The sequence below is a fragment of the Bos grunniens genome, chromosome 21 (assembly GCF_055505025.1).
Source record: "Bos grunniens cultivar Pamir isolate PY7600 chromosome 21, Bosgru_T2T1.0, whole genome shotgun sequence".
In the NCBI taxonomy this organism is placed as follows: domain Eukaryota; kingdom Metazoa; phylum Chordata; class Mammalia; order Artiodactyla; family Bovidae; genus Bos; species Bos grunniens.
The window spans coordinates 58798353-58816555 of NC_141185.1; the positions used below are offsets into that span (position 1 = coordinate 58798353).

Sequence of the window (18203 nt, forward strand, 5' to 3'; positions counted from 1 at the left end):
TCGTTTATTTTCATCCTGAAATTTTTAATTTTTTCCATGGGTTGTATTATACTCATTTACATTTAATATATTTTTACTTAACTATATGTCTAAGTTTAAGTCAAATATTTAACTACTTGTTTCCTGTCTGCACTCTCTATTTTTTGTTATTTCTTTGTTTCTCTTTTCTTGTTTCTCTTTGGATTATTTATAAATTTTAAATATTTCACTGTACCTTTTCTATTGTTTTTTAGCTGCTGCTACTGCTGCTGCTAAGTCACTTCAGTCATGTCTGACTCTGTGTGACCCCATAGACGGCAGCCCACCAGGCTCCCCCATCCCTGGGATTCTCTAGGCAAGAACACTGGAGTGGGTTGCCATTTCCTTCTCCAATGCATGAAAGTGAAAAAGTGAAAATGAACTCGCTCAGTCGTGTCCGACTCTTAGCGACCCCCTGGGACTGCAGCCTACCAGGCTCCTCCGTCCATGGGATTTTCCAGGCAAGAGTACTGGAGTGGGGTGCCATTGCCTTCTCCAGTTTTTTAGCTATACTCTTTGAATTATATTTGTATCAGTTCAGTTCAGTCGCTCAGTTGTGTCCGACTCTTTGCGACCCCATGAATCGCAGCACGCCAGGCTTCCCTGTCCATCACCAAGTCCCGGAGTTCACTCAGACTCACGTCCATTGAGTCAGTGATGCCATCCAGCCATCTCATCCTGTCCTCCCCTTTTCCTCCTGCCCCCAATCCCTCCCAGCATCAGAGTCTTTTCCAATGAGTCAACTCTTCACATGAGGTGGCCAAAGTACTGGAGTTTCAGCTTTAGCATCATTCCTTCCAAAGAAAACCCAGGGCTGATCTCTTTCAGAATGGACTGGTTGGATCTCCTTGCAGTCCAAGGGACTCTCAAGAGTCTTCTCCAACACCACAGTTCAAAAGCATCAATTCTTCAGTGCTCAGCCTTCTTCACAGTCCAACTCTCACATCCATACATGACCACAGGAAAAACCATAGCCTTGACTAGACAGACCTTTGCTGGCAAAGTAATGTCTCTGTTTTTGAATTATGCTATCTTGGTTGGTCATAACTTTCCTTCCAAGGAGTAAGCGTCTTTTAATTTGATGGCTGCAGTCACCATCTGCAGTGATTTTGGAGCCCCAAAAAATAAAGTCTGACACTGTTTCCCCATCTATTTCCCATGAAGTGATGGGACCAGATGCCATGATCTTCGTTTTCTGAATGTTGAGCTTTAAGCCCTTTTTCACTCTCCACTTTCACTTTCATCAAGAGGCTTTTTAGTTCCTCTTCACTTTCTGCCATAAGGGTGGTGTCATCTGCATATCTGAGGTTATTGATATTTCTCCCGGCAATCTTGATTCCAGCTTGTGTTTCTTCCAGTCCAGTGTTTCTCATGATGTACTCTGCATATAAGTTAAATAAGCAGGGTGACAATATATAGCCTTGACATACTCCTTTTCCTATTTGGAACCAGTCTGTTGTTCCATGTCCAGTTCTAACTGTTGCTTCCTGACCTGCATATAGGTTTCTCAAGAGGCAGGTCAGGTGGTCTGGTATTCCCATCTCTTGAAGAATTCTCCACAGTTGATTGTGATCCACACAGTCAAAGGCTTTGGCATAGTCAATAAAGCAGAAATAGATGTTTTTCTGGAACTCTCTTGCTTTTTTGATGATCCAGTGGATGTTGGCAATTTGATCTCTGGTTACTCTACCTTTTCTAAAACCATCTTGAACATCTGGAAGTTCACGGTTCACATATTGTTGAAGCCTGGCTTGGAGAATTTTGAGCATCACTTTACTAGCATGTGAGATGAGTGCAATTGTGCGGTAGTTTGAGCATTCTTTGGCATTGCCTTTCTTTGGGATTGGAATGAAAACTGACCTTTTCCAGTCCTGTGGCCACTGCTGAGTTTTCCAAATTGGCTGGCATATTGAGTGGGGCACTTTCACAGCATCATCTTTCAGGATTTGAAATAGCTCAACTGGGATTCCATCACCTCCACTAGCTTTATTGGTAGTGATGCTTTCTAAGGCCCACTTGACTTCACATTCCAGGATGTCTGGCTCTAGGTGAGTGATCACACCATCGTGATTATCTGGGTCGTGAAGATCTTTTTTGTACAGTTCTTCTGTGTATTCTTGCCACCTCTTCTTAATATCTTCTGCTTCTGTTAGGTCCATACCATTTCTGTCCTTTATCGAGCCCATCTTTGCATGAAATGTTCCCTTGGTATCTCTAATTTTCTTGAAGAGATCTCTAGTCTTTCCCATTCTGTTGTTTTCCTCTATTTCTTTGCATTGATCACTGACAGAGGCTTTCTTATCTCTTCTTCCTATTCTTTGGAACTCTGCATTCAGATGCTTATATCTTTCCTTTTCTCCTTTGCTTTTTGCTTCTCTTCTTTTCACAGCTATTTGTAAGGCCTCCCCAGATAGCCATTTTGCTTTTTTGCATTTCTTTTCCATGGGGATGGTCTTGATCCCTGTCTCCTGTACAATGTCATGAACCTCAGTCCATAGTTCATCAGGCACTCTATCTATCAGGTCTAGGCCCTTAAATCTATTTCTCACTTCCACTGTATAATCATAAGGGATTTGATTTAGGTCATACCTGAATGGTCTAGTGGTTTTCCCTACTTTCTTCAATTTCAGTCTGAATTTGGCAATAAGGAGTTCATGATCTGAGCCACAGTCAGCTCTTGGTCTTGTTTTTGTTGACTGTATAGAGCTTCTCCATCTTTGGCTGCACAGAATATAATCAATCTGATTTCGGTGTTGACTATCTGGTGATGTCCATGTGTAGAGTCTTCTCTTGTGTTGTTGGAAGAAGGTGTTTGCTATGACCAGTGCATTTTCTTGGCAAAACTCTATTAGTCTTTGCCCTGCTTCATTCTGTATTCCAGGGCCAAATTTGCCTGTTACTCCAGGTGTTTTTTGACTTCCTACTTTTGCATTCCAGTCCCCTATAATGAAAAGGACATCTTTTTTTGGTGTTAGTTCTAAAGGGTCTTGTAGGTCTTCATAGATCCATTCAACTTCAGCTTCTTCAGCGTTACTGGTTGGGGCATAGACTTGGATTACTGTGATATTGAATGGTTTGCCTTGGAAACGAACAGAGATCATTCTGTCGTTTTGGGGATTGCGTCCAAGTACTGCATTCCAGACTCTTTTGTTGACCATGATGGCTACTGCACTTTTTCTGAGGGATTCCTGCCGGCAGTAATAGATACAATGGTCATCTGAGTTAAATTCACCCATTCCAGTACATTTTAGTTCTCTGATTCCTAGAATGTTGACATTCACTCTTTGCATCTTGTTTGACCACTTCCAATTTGCCTTGATTCATGGACCTGACATTCCAGGTTCCTATGCAATATTGCTCTTTACAGCATCGGACCTTGCTTCTATCACCAGTCGCATCCACAGCTGGGTATTCTTTTTGCTTTGGCTCCATCCCTTTATTCTTTCTGGAGTTATTTCTCCACTGATCTCTGGTAGCATATTGGGAACCTACTGACCTGGGGAGTTCCTCTTTCAGTATCCTATCATTTTGCCTTTTCATACTGTTCATGGGGTTCTCAAGGCAAGAATACGTGATTTGCCATTCCCTTCTCCAGTGGACCACATTCTGTCAGATTTCTCCACCATGACCCGCCCATCTTGGGTTGCCCCACAGGCATGGCTTAGTTTCATTGAGTTAGACAAAGCTGTGGTCCTAGTGTGATTAGATTGACTAGTTTTCTGTGAGTATGGTTTCAGTGTGTCTGCCCTCTGATGCCCTCCTGCAACACCTATTGTCTTACCTGGGTTTCTCTTATCTTGGGTGTGGGGTATCTCTTCACGGCTGCTCCGGCAAAGCGCAGCGGTTGCTCCTTACCTTGGACGAGAGGTATCTCCTCACCGCCGCCCTTCCTGACCCTCAACGTGGGATAGCTCCTCTAGGCCCTCCTGTGCCCCCGCAGCCGTGGCTCCTTGGATGTGGGATTGCTCCTCCCGGCCGCTGCCCGTGGCCTCGGGCGTGGGGTAGCTCCTCCCAGCCACCGTCCCTGACCTCGGACGCAGGGTAGCTCCTCTGGGCTGCTGCCCCTGACCTCGGACGTGGGGTTGCTCCTCCTGGCCGCAGCCCCTGGCCTCAGGCATGGGGGCTTGGAGGCCTGGGGTAGCTCCTCTCGGCCGCCGCCCCAACCTCGGACTTGGGTAGCTCCTTTCGGCCGTTCCTGCGCTGTCGCAGCCTGGCACTCTCGGCTGCTGCCCCTGACCTCGGATGTGGGGTAACTCCTCTTGGTCGCCGCCCTTCGGGCATGGGGTCCTCCCGGGTTCTGCCCCTGACCTCGGACGTGGGGTAGCTCCTCTTGGCCACGCTTAGTGCGCTGGTCGCAGCGGCCCGCACTTAGTTAGTGTTAGGGTTACGGTTATATATATATATATGTATATAAATTATATACAAATATATATTATTTGTATAGTTGCACTTAAGTTTATAGTATGCACTCAATTTATCACAATAAATACTGAATTAGCTTTATGCCGTTCTGTGTATAATGAAATAACCTTATAATTGTGTAACTTCATTTATACTCTCTCCTAATTTTTGTGCTATTTTTATTACACAGTAATTTAAAATAGTAAGACTTCTTAATACATTGCTATGATTTTTTTCTCTTTAGTCTTTTAAAGCATTTTTTACTTTTAAAGAATTTAAGAAAATGAAGGAAATAATCTCTATATTTACAATTTCTCCAAGCTCCAGAGGACTATGAGATCACAGACATGAAGCTACATGATGGTAAGATCCCAGTTAGACATCAGGAAACTGGGATTTTGACACATGTGACACTGTGAGGCAGTGAAATCTTTTCTGCTTTTACTCCTAGCCTCTGTGTAATCATCTACACTCCCCTGTTAAATGAAAACCTGATTGAAAGGATTCTCTATGGATTTGGGATTTCTCAAGATCAGTGATCAGTTTGCCATGGTAACCTATAGATTCATCAAAATCCACTTTGTTTCTTCCTGTCCTTTATGAGAGGTTTGTTTCTCAGAACACTGGCTCCCATCTTAACCAGATGACCAATGGTTGAGTTGTCCTGTGTTTTTCATTTACTTAGAAAAAAATTGATTTTCCAGAGTTTATTTCTTTTGTATTTCTTTGTCTACAGATCTTTGGTGGAATTTTTAAAAAATATGTGTTGTTCCTGTGTTTTTCTTTTTTTTGGTATTCAATTGATGATTTCTTGTTATTTTCTTGAGAATTAAAGCCTTTCATTTCTTTCTAAATCCCAAGAAAAAGGGGAAGACTAGGTTTTCTCGCTTTTTTATCCTTCATTCCTCTCTTTGCTCCTTTCTCCCCTCCTGCCTTCTTTCCTTTTCATCTTATTATGTAAAACATATTTTTACCTACCCCATCTTTCCACAGTCCAAGATTACCCAATTCTTTAAAGCTCAATTTAAGATTGCCCTATTTGTGAAACTCTTTTCCAGGTACACACAAACATGTCCAGCTCTGACAGAATCTTGTTTAGCAGCTCCATCATTTCTTTGGCAATGACATACACTGCTTTACATGGTTAGCTTTTTTTTTTTTTTTAAGAGATTTTAATTAAGAGTTCTTTTCCAAGAAGAGTTCCTATCTAAGAAGAGTTACTTTCCCAGAAGAGTTCCATTTCCTTGAATGTAGGAAATGTGTTTTTTGTGTATTTGCTTGATGTTTTTTAATATTATTTTTAAATTCATTGCCACTCAAGAGAAAGTAGAATACCCATGAATTTGTTTGAAGATAACAGTGACCATAATTATGGCAACAATTCTCTTGTTTGAGATTGCAGGGAATAAGAGATATGAGGTTGTCTTTTCCACATAATAAATCTTTGTTGGCACGATGAAAAAGTAACGAAGCATTCTCCAAATACACATATTCTTACTGTGTATACACTATTATAACATAAACATGAGTATCTTTAAACATAAAGTCAGGATGACAAATTTAAATATACTCAAATATATTGATAACCTTATGTGCTATGGTCATTTATTCTGTGTTAAGTACAAGTGTTTAATATAGACTTTAAAAATTTACCTATTTTGAATAAAAAGCATAAAATTATGGTGAAAGAAACAATTTAATTCAGGAGATTAAGTCATCATTATAAGATACACTAAGAAAAATTTTAGTGATGAAAGAACATTTTAAAAATTCAGAACACAATTCAATATGTCCTTCTCTGAAAGCCAGTCTCTACTCTCTAGATGCCCCTCCTTTTAGTATTCATCATAGTTCTAGAGACTCTTCTTCAGATTCAGAATATTTGAAAATATCATGTGTGAGAATGATGTTCATGAATCATGGGCATAAACTAGAGCATTGTTATCTTCCTAATGTATATAGTTAAATAAGCATTACTTGAGAAGTGTAGAATACAATTTTTGAGTTGACAGTACTTTTTATAGGAGAAAAATATCTACAAATATGATATAAAAATTACTGCAACAGAAGGTGTTAAATGCAGAAAAAATGACTTCAGTGGACCCATAATCAAAGGTTATTAACCAGGATTTACATCCTGGCAAAATTTTGACTGCCAAGATATGCAATCCCGTGACCTGTGGTGGTCTGGTGGTTAAAAGTCTGCCCTCAATAGGACATGGATTCCATCCCTGGTCAGGGAACTCAGGTCCCACACGCGAAGGGCAACTAAGCTGGCGCTCCACAGCTAAAGACTCTGTATGCCGCAGCTAAAAAGAAAAAAGACTTATAATCCAAGTTTCTGGTGATCATTTCCATGTTGTGATTAAAACTGTGAATAAGTCACCTTTGGTGGGATAGCTTCATGACTGACTTTTATTCAAAGACTCATCAGGCCCTGCTTCTTGTTCATGTCCCCTGTACTCTAGGATGTCCCTGGATCTCTCCCCTTGTAAAGAGTATCTTGCTTTATCATTCTTCTCCCATATCTATTTGGTTCTTTAAGGTCAAAATCAGCAAAAAGATGTGAGACTTTTAAAAAACTCAAGAAGGAAAATTTATAGGTTAAATATCGGGCTTAGGAATCTTAGAGTCTGCTCCTGCTGCTAAGTCACTTCAGTCATGTCCAACTCTGTGCGACCCCATAGACCGCAGCCCACCAGGCTCCCCCATCCCTGGGATTCTCCAGGCAAGAACACTGGAGTGGGTTGCCATTTCCTTCTCCAATGCAGGAAAATGAAAAGTGAAAGTGAAGTCGCTCAGTCGTATCTGACTCTTGCGACCCCATGGACTGCAGCCTACCAGGCTCCTCTGTCCATGGATTTTCCAGGCAAGAGTCTGCTCCTAAAGAAAGTTAAAGAACTTTAATTAAGGTTTGAAAGTCAAACACAAGAAATTCACTTGCCACACTGAAAATAAGTAAAAGTTAAAGTCTTTTGTTTATGTCCTCTGTGTTACATTATACAAGTTACATGAGGACATGAGGAATATCTTGCTCATGGCTGCATCTCACCAAGGTCATGGCTAAATATTGGCTTGATGACCTAAAACAAAACACACACACACGCACAAGGAAGGAAGGAGGAAACATTAATTAATTTAATGATAAATTAAGCAACTTGGACTTTAAAACCATTTTAGTCTGAATCTTGGGGCAAAGCAATCAATCATATATTTAAAAATGTTTCTTGATTTTTTTTCAATGCATCACCTTATCCTTTTACAGACCCTTTCAGATCCTGTTTGAATCTCTCGCTGATTTGACATCTCATACGTGAATGTCCCTGTACTCTTTAGATACAAATCTGCAAACACTGTTTGGACTGAATACTGACTGGCATTTTATGTATCACTTGCTCTACATCCTTTCTCCTTAGAAGGTGCCAGTCTCTGACTCCCCACATACTCCCTCCTCTCTGGGAGTCCATCTTCATCCAGGGACTCTCCCAGCTGGTTGGTCACACTCATACATGTTTATTCTAGGAAACAGAAACTTCATCCAAACTGTTAAATGATAACAGAAATGTCCAAAAGTCAAGTAGGCTTTAAAGTTAGTTAGAAATCTCAGTGATGTCACTTTGGAACCTCTTATCTGTTTGATCTGTGTAGAATTGGCTTCCTCGATGATTTCAAGATGGCAGTCAATAACTCTAAGAGAAACATACTTTTTCTTCTAAAGTGACAGAGAGAAATCTGGATTTGGGTTGATTCAAAAACAAGAGAGAAATTAGGAAGTGGAAAGAGTGAGTATGGACGAAACTGTTGAAGAGTTTTCTACAAAGGGAACAGGGTAATGGAGTGATAATTGGAGGGAGATGAGGAGTCAAGGGGGAATAAGAGACTGAGTGGGATATTAAAATTGTAATGGTGATGGTGATGATTTTTCCAGACAGTTGGGCCAAAAATAATTGTTTGAGCATGTTTTCCTATATTTACTCACTATTTGTGTCTCTTTGTTCTGAAGTACTTGTTCTTTGCCTATTTTATTGGATTATATGTCTTCATGCATTCTTTTTTTTTGGTCTTCATATATTCTTGATATTAAGTCTTTTTTCTACATATACTGCAAATATCTCTATAAATTGTCACTTAATTTTAAGTTGATATCTTACTACTGAAGAAATTAAAGGATGAAATCAAATGGTTATCCTCTAAGGGGATTGAAATTTGGTCTGGAATCAATTTTTTTTTTTAACATTATAGTATTGTCACAAGAGTGTATGTTCCTCGGTTCTTTGTCTCATCACAACAAAGATTTGGAGCAACGGACATTAAAGCCCTTGGCACGTCACAGCTCTCAGGTCTTGGACAAACCGTGTTATAGCTCTTAGGCAAATCAGTGTTACAGCTCTATTTTATTTAGAAGATAGCAGGAAAATCCATCCTCGAAGCATGAGGGCATGCCAACCCAAAGAATCAAAGAGAAGAGAATGGAGGAGTGTGCAGGAGAGGGAGAGAGAGAGTGAGAGAGAGGGAGAGAGAGAGAGAAAGAGCGCACACTCACGGGAGAGAAAAAGAGAGAGAGAAAGTGCTTTGGCTCCTCCTTTGATATGTTCTTTCCTCCAGCTGGGCCTGCCCTATGCAAACTGGGCTTAGCCAGGAGTGCTGTTTCTTCTACCTAAAGTCTTTACTCTGGTCCTCGGACCTTCCTTTGTTCTATTTTCGCAGGCTTTTCCCTTCCTTGTCTTTTAGCCACCGCCATTTTGGACTCCTTTTCCCTATTCTACCTACCTAACAGTACTAAAACAGGAGGAAAGTATGTAGTGCCAAGAACACCATATTAATAATATCTTATGTATTAGAACACTGAAGTGCTAGCCATGATTGGTTAAGGGTATGACTAGCATTGGGCACTGTGCTTAAAGGCTGCATACATGACCTTTTTTAATTTTCACAATCATATAAATTAAACACAGTAATTTATATTTCACAGATGAAAAACTGGGCTTCAGAGAGTTTAGGTTCATCATCCAAGGTTACACATTAATGACAGGAGACAGTCCAAATTTGAACCCTGGTCTGACACCAAATCACTACTCTAAATTCCTACAAGGTAACTTCCAAAATCAATGATCATTAGAATTTAAACTGACCTTGAAGATCTCTTATTGCAGCTACCTGAAGAAGCACTATAGAGTGGTTGTCAAAAGTGTGCAGCTCAATCTTGGCTATGCCTTTTAGGAGTAATTTTCTGAGGCTTCATTTTTCTTATCTATGTGATAAGCAGAATATCATCAATCTCTTACTGGAGTAATTGGGATACATAAGATGATACATATAAAGAAGTACCTGGGATACAATAAGAACTCATTATTGCCTATTGTTATTATTACTATGATTATTATTACTTTTTACCCCCACCTGACACCCTAATCTCTTTGTTAATAGGTCCAACAAATGATAACCTAGTCCCGAGATCAAAATCTCCTGCTAAAGTTAACTCATTATCTCTTATAGACGTCCATTTTATCTCAGGAAAGTTCTGATTATTAGAATGCTCTTTCTTACAATCAGATGAAAACTGTCCTTCTTGAAATTGTTTTAACAAGACTTTATAGGATGGCATACAAGCTTTTGAAGTTGATTTTTATTATGTTTTTGGAAATTGTCTACTAACTAAGAAAAAAAGCCTAACTAAGAAAAAAAGCCTCTCTGTTCAAGCTCATCAATGCTCCTCTTAACATTCTGAACAGAACCCTATGTCTATATAGGTGTGACTAAGACAGCCCACAGGTCAGTTCAGTTCAGTTCAATCACTCAGTCCTGTCCTACTCCTTGCCACCCCATGGTCTGCAGAACGCTAGGCTTCCCTGTCCATCACCAACTTCTGGAGCTTGATCAAACTCATGTCCATCAAGTCAGTGATGCCATCCAACCATCTTATCCTCTGTTGTCCCCTTCTCTTCCTGCCTTCAATCTTGCCCAGTATCAGGGTCTTTCCAGTGAGTCAGTTCTTCACATCAAGTGGCCAAAGTTTTGGAGTTTCAGCTTCAGCATCAGTGCTTCCAATGAATATTCAGGACTGATTTCCTTTCGCATTGACTGGTTTGATCTCCTTGCAGTCCAAGGGACTCTCAAGAGTCTACTCCAACACCTCAGTTCAAAAGCATCAATTCTTCTGTGCTCAGCCTTCTTTATGGTCCAACTCTCACATCCATACATGACTACTGGAAAAACCATAGCTCTGACTAGACAGACCTTTGTCGGCAAAGTCCATGGGTAAGCAGGATTATATTCTTTCCTGCTTTGAGTCATTCATTATGTGGCCACGCCTACTTTGCTTACTTATGCAGATGTATTATACACTCACATATATGCTACTTATATGAATACATACTGTCCTGATTTAATGAGGTTTTGGACTCAGATGTAGAGTTCATATTTGAGTGACAAGCTCAAGTACCTGTTTCTGAATTATTGTTTCCCTATTCTTATAGTATAATTAATTTTTCAAATATAATCAAAATCAAATGTTTAAACTGGCAGTTAATAATAAAAACCACGGAACTCTTCCTTAATAGCTTTTTAAAAAAAGATTTTGATTAATTCCATCTAATTCTTTAGAATCATCACCTGTGCACATACTACATATGAAACTGCAATATCTTTTGATTATATCTATATACTGCCATGTTTCAGGAAACAGCTTGATTTCATTTCTTATTTCTTTCATTAGCCTAATAAATAATCATGAACTGTCCTTCCTCCTCCAGGCAATCTTTCTATGCCTTACATGTGCCATAAAATTCATTCTACTTGTCCTTGATATATAAGGAATTCTTGATTCCTTTTCCTAGTTTCCTTTCTTCTTTCCTTCCTTCCCTCATCTTTTCTTTGTTTCTTTTTTTTTTTTTTCTTAAATCTTGATTTAAATGAAATCAGAAACCTTTTGGTATGTGGGGCATTAGTATGTGAGAGAAGGAAATGCAAAAGAAGGTGCTGACATGTGACATGGTAGATAATCCAGCCCAAGCCATCACTACAGCATAAACAGAGAAAAACTCACTCTCCTAGAACTACTTAATAATTTGTATTGTCTAGTATTTACACGGAGAAGGTGATGGCACCCCACTCCAGTACTCTCGCCTGGAGAATCCCATGGGCGGAGAAGCCTGGTAGGCTGCAGTCCATGGGGTTGCTAGGAGTTGGACACGACTGAGTGACTTCACTTTCACTTTTCACTTTCATGCATTGGAGAAGGAAATGGCAACCCACTCCAGTGTTCTTGCCTGGAGAGTCCCAGGGACGGGAGAGCCTGGTGGGCTGCCGTCTATGGGGTCACACAGAGTCGGACATGACTGAAGTGACATAGCAGCAGCAGCAGCAGCAGTATTTACAAGCCAACAGTCAATCACACTTTGCTGTATCTTATTATCACTGTTTTTTCTTTTTTTTTTAATTCACACGCCACGCCTCTCTGAACAAAAATATTTTAGATGCTTGCAGTAAAAGAATAATGCAATCTGAATGAACCATTGTCCTGGAATCAATATAATATCAAGTGATGGAGAAGAATGTGATTTAAGGGTACATACACAATTGCAATAATGACATCAATGGCTGTTTTCCCTTCTTCTTCAAACACTTCCACTTGTCCTGCTAGAATTCCCACTCTGTCCAGAAAATTTTCCTCTATCTCTGCTTGTCAGACAATGTACCCCTTCCTTGAGTTTACTCTGTGGTTGTCAACTGAGGGTTCACATCAGACTTATAGAAACAGCTCAGGATAAAAGCTGAGGCCCTGTAATCCACCTCAGTCCAACTGAATCAGTGTGTAGAAAGGGAGCGGTACCTGAGGGTACCGCTCCCTCCACAGTCCCTAAAGGAAGAGGATGCTTTATACTCATTCCCCAAATTCCTCAGGGTCAAGAACTCTGGTCACTGTTCTTGATCCTCAGTATCTCTTTTGACCATGATTTTCCTGTGCTCATAAAAAAGGCACTGACTCTCCACCTTCTTCTCTTTTATCTACAGTCATCCTTATCTTGCCCTCCAATTCAGGAAGATTTCGGAATCCAGCTCATGGTTTCAATTTCTTTCCTTACTCTTATTCTCATTCTTAAAAATACAGGGTGGTGAATATAAGAGTAAGTTCTGCATCCTGACTTTGAGAACTTATTCTCAGTTCTGCTATTACTGCTTGTGCTGCCATAGGAAGATTATTTAAACCTTCTTTGCCAGAAGATGGAGAGGGTACAAGGAAGGAGTGATAGCTTTCAACGTTAGGATTAAATAAACTACTATGTTTATTTCTATGAGTTCTTACCTCATATTATGCTTTGCTTGAATGAGGGTCCTGAATCTGTCATTGACACCCTATCAGAATTCTCACCCCTCCTCTAATCAATTACCATTCTTTCACAAATACAAATCTAATCATATGACTTCCCTAATAAAACTCCCCTATCTACCATTGCCTATAAGATACAATATAGTTCTCTAGGACCTGCATAAAAACCATTCAGTGAGCCAGTTTCCGCCAGATCTCCCTATTCTGTCTTCCTTCACTTAACACCTTCCCCCTCTTCCTTCTTTCCCACTCTGGTCATGTATATTATGGATCCCATAGATATAGCTTCATGCTTTTATGCAGTATACCTTGATCAAACTTTCCAAATACGTGGGCATCTTTCCTTGGGTAAGTTTTTCAAGCATTCAGTAATATCCTCAGTTATAAAATTAGAATAATAATAATAATTACCTTGAGAGATTGTGTGAACATTAGATGTATTTATAGACCCATACATATTTGAATACATATGTATATAGGGCTTCCCAGGTGGCTCAGTGGGTAAAGAATCTGCTTACAATGCAGAAGCCACAGGAGACAGAGGTTTGATCCCTGGGTTGGGAAGATCCCCAGGAGAATGAAATGGTAACCCACTCTAGTATTCTTGCCTGGAGAATCCCCATGGACAGGGGAGCCCAACGGGCTACGATCCATGGGGTCACAAAGAGTTGGACACGACTGAGCTCAACAGTAATTCAGACACATTTACAGGAGACACACGCAAATGATAGGGGCCGAAAAAATATCAGTAGCTGCATTGAATCTGGTCATTAAAATTGCTGCTTTTCTTCTTATCAGTAACATCATTATCACAGCTACTCTGCAAAGTTTGTCCTGTGTCCCCTTCTACTTATTCTCTGGGTCCCCCAGCCCATCGTGTCTATGGCTATGTGACACTTGTCCCCTGAGTTGTGATTGTTGCCTTTTATAACCACCATTCCACTCATACAGGATCATTTTGAGGGCATAGCCCATCCCGGACCTGCTCGTTGGAAAGAAAATAGTCCCTTGATCAGATTCACGGAGTGCTCACTTCAAAGAATTGTATATACCTCAAGGTCATCAGGGAGAGTGTGAATTACCTGACCCTGGAAAACCTGACGCTGACAGGCTTTTCTGTGGAGGCTCAGCTTTCTGTGAAAACAGGAAAACTGCCTCCGGAGAAGGTCAACGCCCCTTCTCTGTGCAACCCTTCCTCTGCATGCACACCTCCCTAATTTGGCTGTATCCTGAGCTTTCTTTCTTCTGCTGCTGCTGCCAAGTCGCTTCAGTCGTGTCGGACTCTGTACGACCCCACAGACGGCAGCCCACCAGGCTCCCCCGTCCCTAAGCGCCCCCAAATGGGGTTTACTTCTCATTAATAACCTTTCTTCCCGCCCCTTTTTGGCCCTCTCTTTCTCCTTCTGCCTCTATTTCTCTCCGCCTTTCTCTGTTTTCCTCCTCCCCTCCTCTCTTCCCTCACTTCATCAGTTTTGACCTTTTCTATTTCTGCATCTCAGCATACAGGGGCCCCCACCTCCTCCCCATCCTGCACTGGCAGTCTGGTACCTCTCTCTTCGCACTCCTTCTCTGCCTGATCATAATCCAGCGGTGAAGATCTGGGCTTCCCAGGCAGCGCTAGAGATAAAGAACCTGCCTGCCAATGCGGGTTAGATCCCCGGCTCGGGAAGATCCCCTGGAAAAAGAAATGGCAAGTCACACCAGTATTCTTGCCTGGAGAATCCCAAGCACAGGGGAGTCTGGCAGGCTGTGGTCCAAAGATTGGTTGCAAAGAGTTGGACAAGACTGCAGCGACTTCACGTGCAGGAAGATCTGACTTAGAATCTACACCTTAGAAAAGGAATGAAAACAAATGTATGGGTTTCTTTTTTTTTTTTTTTTTTGCTCCCAGCACATCAGGATTACAGCAAGTTATTTCTACAAAGCATACAGGAGAAAAACTGTGTTGTAGCTCGTGAAAGCCAGTGTCCATACAGCCTTGAGAAGCCAGAGTTCTCGACGTGTCCAGAAAAGGTTTTGTCAGGTCGCTCCATCAAGACCTACTAAAGGGCAATTTCTCTTTCTTAGTATTAACCCTCAATTGGGAGTCAGGGCAGGCAAGGCCTTGCTCTTCACAAACACTCCAGGATAAGGTGATAAGAAGATTACAAGTAAAGCCTCTCTTTAGCTATTCCACATCTCCTGTCAGACAGAGCAAGTTAAATTACAGCACAGGCCACACATCCATTGATCATCCACTCGGCGTGTACTACCCAGGGCTTTAAAAAACCATGCCGAGGATAAGTGAAGTCATCTCAGCCAAGTTTATTTTAGCAAGGAGGGTTAACCAAGTTCAAGGAGGTGAGGGACTTGGGCAGGCGGGGCTCTAACTCCTCAATGCTGAGTTCGATTTATATGTCATCTTCATCAGTGAATATTTTCTTACAGCCCAGGAGAGGTGTTGAGAGAATGCACAGATGAGGCCATAGCCCTTAAATGCTCTTAACTGGCTTACACGTGCCTCTATTGGTTCCTGGCCCCACCCTCAGCTTGGAAAGCCAGGCTCAAAACACAGAGAATATTGCTAAAATTGGCATTTATCCTATTTAGAGTTTGTACATCCGTGTTCAAGATGTAAGATTAGTTAAGTCTTAGTACATTTGAGGGACCCTAATCTGCTTTATGAATAAAGATAAAAATTTAGTTTTTGTCTGTTTGTTTATTTGGACAAGATGCTCTCTTGAAAGAAGCTTCGATGATCTTAGTTCAGCTCATAAAACTTACCGTGTAGTTTAACAAAGATATAAATTCTTTGAATGGTTTTGAGAGTCCAGTCTTCATAGAAATACCATAGGCCATTTTGAGGCTAAAACAGAAAAAAAAAAAAGATAAATTATTAGAAACACTTAAAAATTCTGTGCATGACACTCTTCTTTATTAAAAAGACCCATTGTAAATTGGAAAGTTCCGAAGTCTTTGTGGTGAGGGAGAATGAATTATAATGACATCACTGGGTCGTGAACTAGGCCCACTGGCTACTTTCCAGAATGAAATTGACTAAGAGAGATCAGATGAGCCCATTCGTAGCACAAGACATCTGGGAGGCAGCCAGGGAATCGAGGTTCAAGCCCCCTATTTAGGACACACTTCCTCTTCCTCTTCATCATCAAATATAATCACAATTTCTCAGGCAAGGCATCCAGCCTAGCAGTGCATCAGTGCATTTCCATTCATATTCTAAAGAACACCCCAAAAGTTCTTCGCACTCACTCCTCAGTGAAAGGCCTCATGAGAAATAGTAACATGTCAACATCTGCCTGACACCTTTGGTGCATTTTCATCATGTTGCTGATGGGAAGCATTTTGCCTTCAAATAAGCATAATTTTCCAGTCTTTTCCATCTCCTTTTTTTTGTCTCTCTCCCAGCGTAATAAATGGTGTCTGAAGCCCAAGAGAAACTCATTTCTGTTAACAGATCATTTGTAAACCTTTAAGGGCAGCTGGTGAGAAAGGGGATTTTTTTGCTTCTGTCTTAACTTTCCTGGTTGTCTCTCTAAATGCAAAATGACACCTCATTCAAAGCTTTCTGGTGTCATCTTAATCTCCCTTATTTTACACTTTCTATCTTTTTGATATTGCTATAGACTGCATGGAGGCTTTTTACCTAATACTGTAATACCTATTATCTTAGGCATTTAGGTATATAGGCTCTTGCCAGCTAAGAATAATACAGATCAATTGGATGTCAGTAGCCCAATAAAGTCAGAGAATATATATATTTTTTCAGGGTAGAAAAAAAGACGCCTACCTGCTTGACCTTAAAGCCAGCACATTTCAATATTAATATATTTTATGCATGCATGTGATAACGTCTTACCATTCTTATGGATCTGTAGGGAAGTCTCACTTTTCTCAGTGGAGGATTATTACCTATTCCAAGGGGGCTATGATTATAGATACTTACTAAGACAAGAATAATTGACCATAAAAAACCTTTTATATTCCCACAATTATTTTTGCATTGACTAAAAGTGTCAAGAAAATCTGATTTTATTAGCCAGCCCCTAATTTGGACTCCATTTAATTCTTTATCTGGCTTTCTCCCCCAATAAGTTTTTAGTCTGAGAGAGTTGGCAATTGTACAAAAGAACAATTTGTTACAGAACCTTTACTGAATGGAAGTTCTATAATCCAAGCATAACATCAAGTATCAAATAAAATAAAAATGTATGAGATCAGTAAAGGGGACATGCTCCAAGGTAAGAAACTGATCTAGGGACTAGGAAAAAAGAAGTTTAAATCAGAATTTGACTGCTCAGCTATGAAGTAAGGCTGTGGAACAAAGGGTCAAATGCAGTTTTGACCCCTCCACCCACCAAAAGATCAGATCCGGTCAGCACTGAGCCGATTTCCAGTAAGAAGCAAGAAGCAGAATTGTGCTTGTTAAGAAGCAGTGTGGGCATCTCTAAAGGACATTGGAGGGGATGAGTGAGGAAGTACTTTGGCTCTTCAGAAGCTAGGGGATGCCGTAGACAGGAGGAGCAGCAATGATCTGGTACTCATTTGACTGGAGCAAAGGGCTGCTTCTTTTCATGGCTGTCTCTTTGAAATATTAGAAACAAGGACAAAACAGTGATTACAAGTGGACCTTGTGGTCAAAAGTATGACTGCTTCTGGAAAGAACTCAGATGAAGAGGAGCACAAGTGTTTCGGTGTCCCTGCAGATGGTGGAGAATCCTTGGCAACTTCCTTCTAGGACACGCATTCTGATGTTGGCAATCCTAAATGCATTGGCTTGTCATGCAGTAGAGGATTCAGTGGACAGGAAAAAACAGAAGTGACAGGGCATCCATTATGGCATCCATTTCACCCTTGCAAATAAAACCCATCCTGTCTTCCATATGCAAACATATATATATATATATATATATATATGTATATATATATAAACAAACATATATATATATATAACACATATATATATATATATATATATATACATGAATGAATGAAAGTGAAAGTCAGTCATCAGTCGTGTCCAACTCTTTGGGACCTCCTGGACTGTAGCCCGCCAGGTTCTTCTGTCCGTAGAATTCTTCAGGCAAGAATACTGGAATGGGTGGGTTGCCATTCCCTTCTCCAGGGGATCTTCCCAACCCAGGGATTGAACCCAGATCTCCTTCATTGCCGGCAGATTCTTTACCATCTAAGTCACCATACATATATGGGTGAAGAGTGCTGTTATTTTATGACTGATTTAAGTCTATAAAACTTAAGTTTTTTGTATTTTCCTGAAAGCTGTGAGCATGGTATACAACTGGAAATGAGATTCATGGGTGCCCCACACTCAAGACACCAGTGAACCAACTGCGGTTGGGGCCAGACATTTCCCCAGGGTGATGTAAGCAGAGTCTGCTACCACCAAGCCAGTCTCATTCAACTCAGTCTCAACCTCCTTCCCAGTGTACTGGTGGTG

The 18203-nt window shown here is 40.7% G+C and overlaps 1 protein-coding gene and 1 long non-coding RNA gene across 16 annotated transcripts in view; one reads left to right on the forward strand and one right to left on the reverse strand.

The window, feature by feature from the left end:
- The window catches only part of LOC147349784 (uncharacterized), a 177154-nt gene that overhangs the window by 93611 nt on the left and 65340 nt on the right, over nucleotides 1-18203 (forward strand). The window lies entirely within an intron of this gene.
- The window catches only part of LOC147349785 (uncharacterized), a 57408-nt gene that overhangs the window by 8471 nt on the left and 30734 nt on the right, over nucleotides 1-18203 (reverse strand). For 4 of the 14 annotated variants that reach the window (XR_015150509.1, XR_015150501.1, XR_015150507.1 and 1 more), the window contains exon 3: nucleotides 15512-15593. Coding sequence is in view for 2 of the 14 variants with exons in the window: in XM_086365354.1 (XP_086221480.1) it covers nucleotides 7483-7502; nucleotides 14297-14423; nucleotides 15512-15593 (229 nt within the window). In the remaining 12 variants the exon portion in view is untranslated. Of the gene's footprint in view, nucleotides 1-7307; nucleotides 7503-9551; nucleotides 9671-14296; nucleotides 14424-15511; nucleotides 15594-18203 lie in introns of those variants that run through there. The other 10 variants (XR_015150506.1, XR_015150505.1, XR_015150495.1 and 7 more) reach the window with 5 other exon arrangements.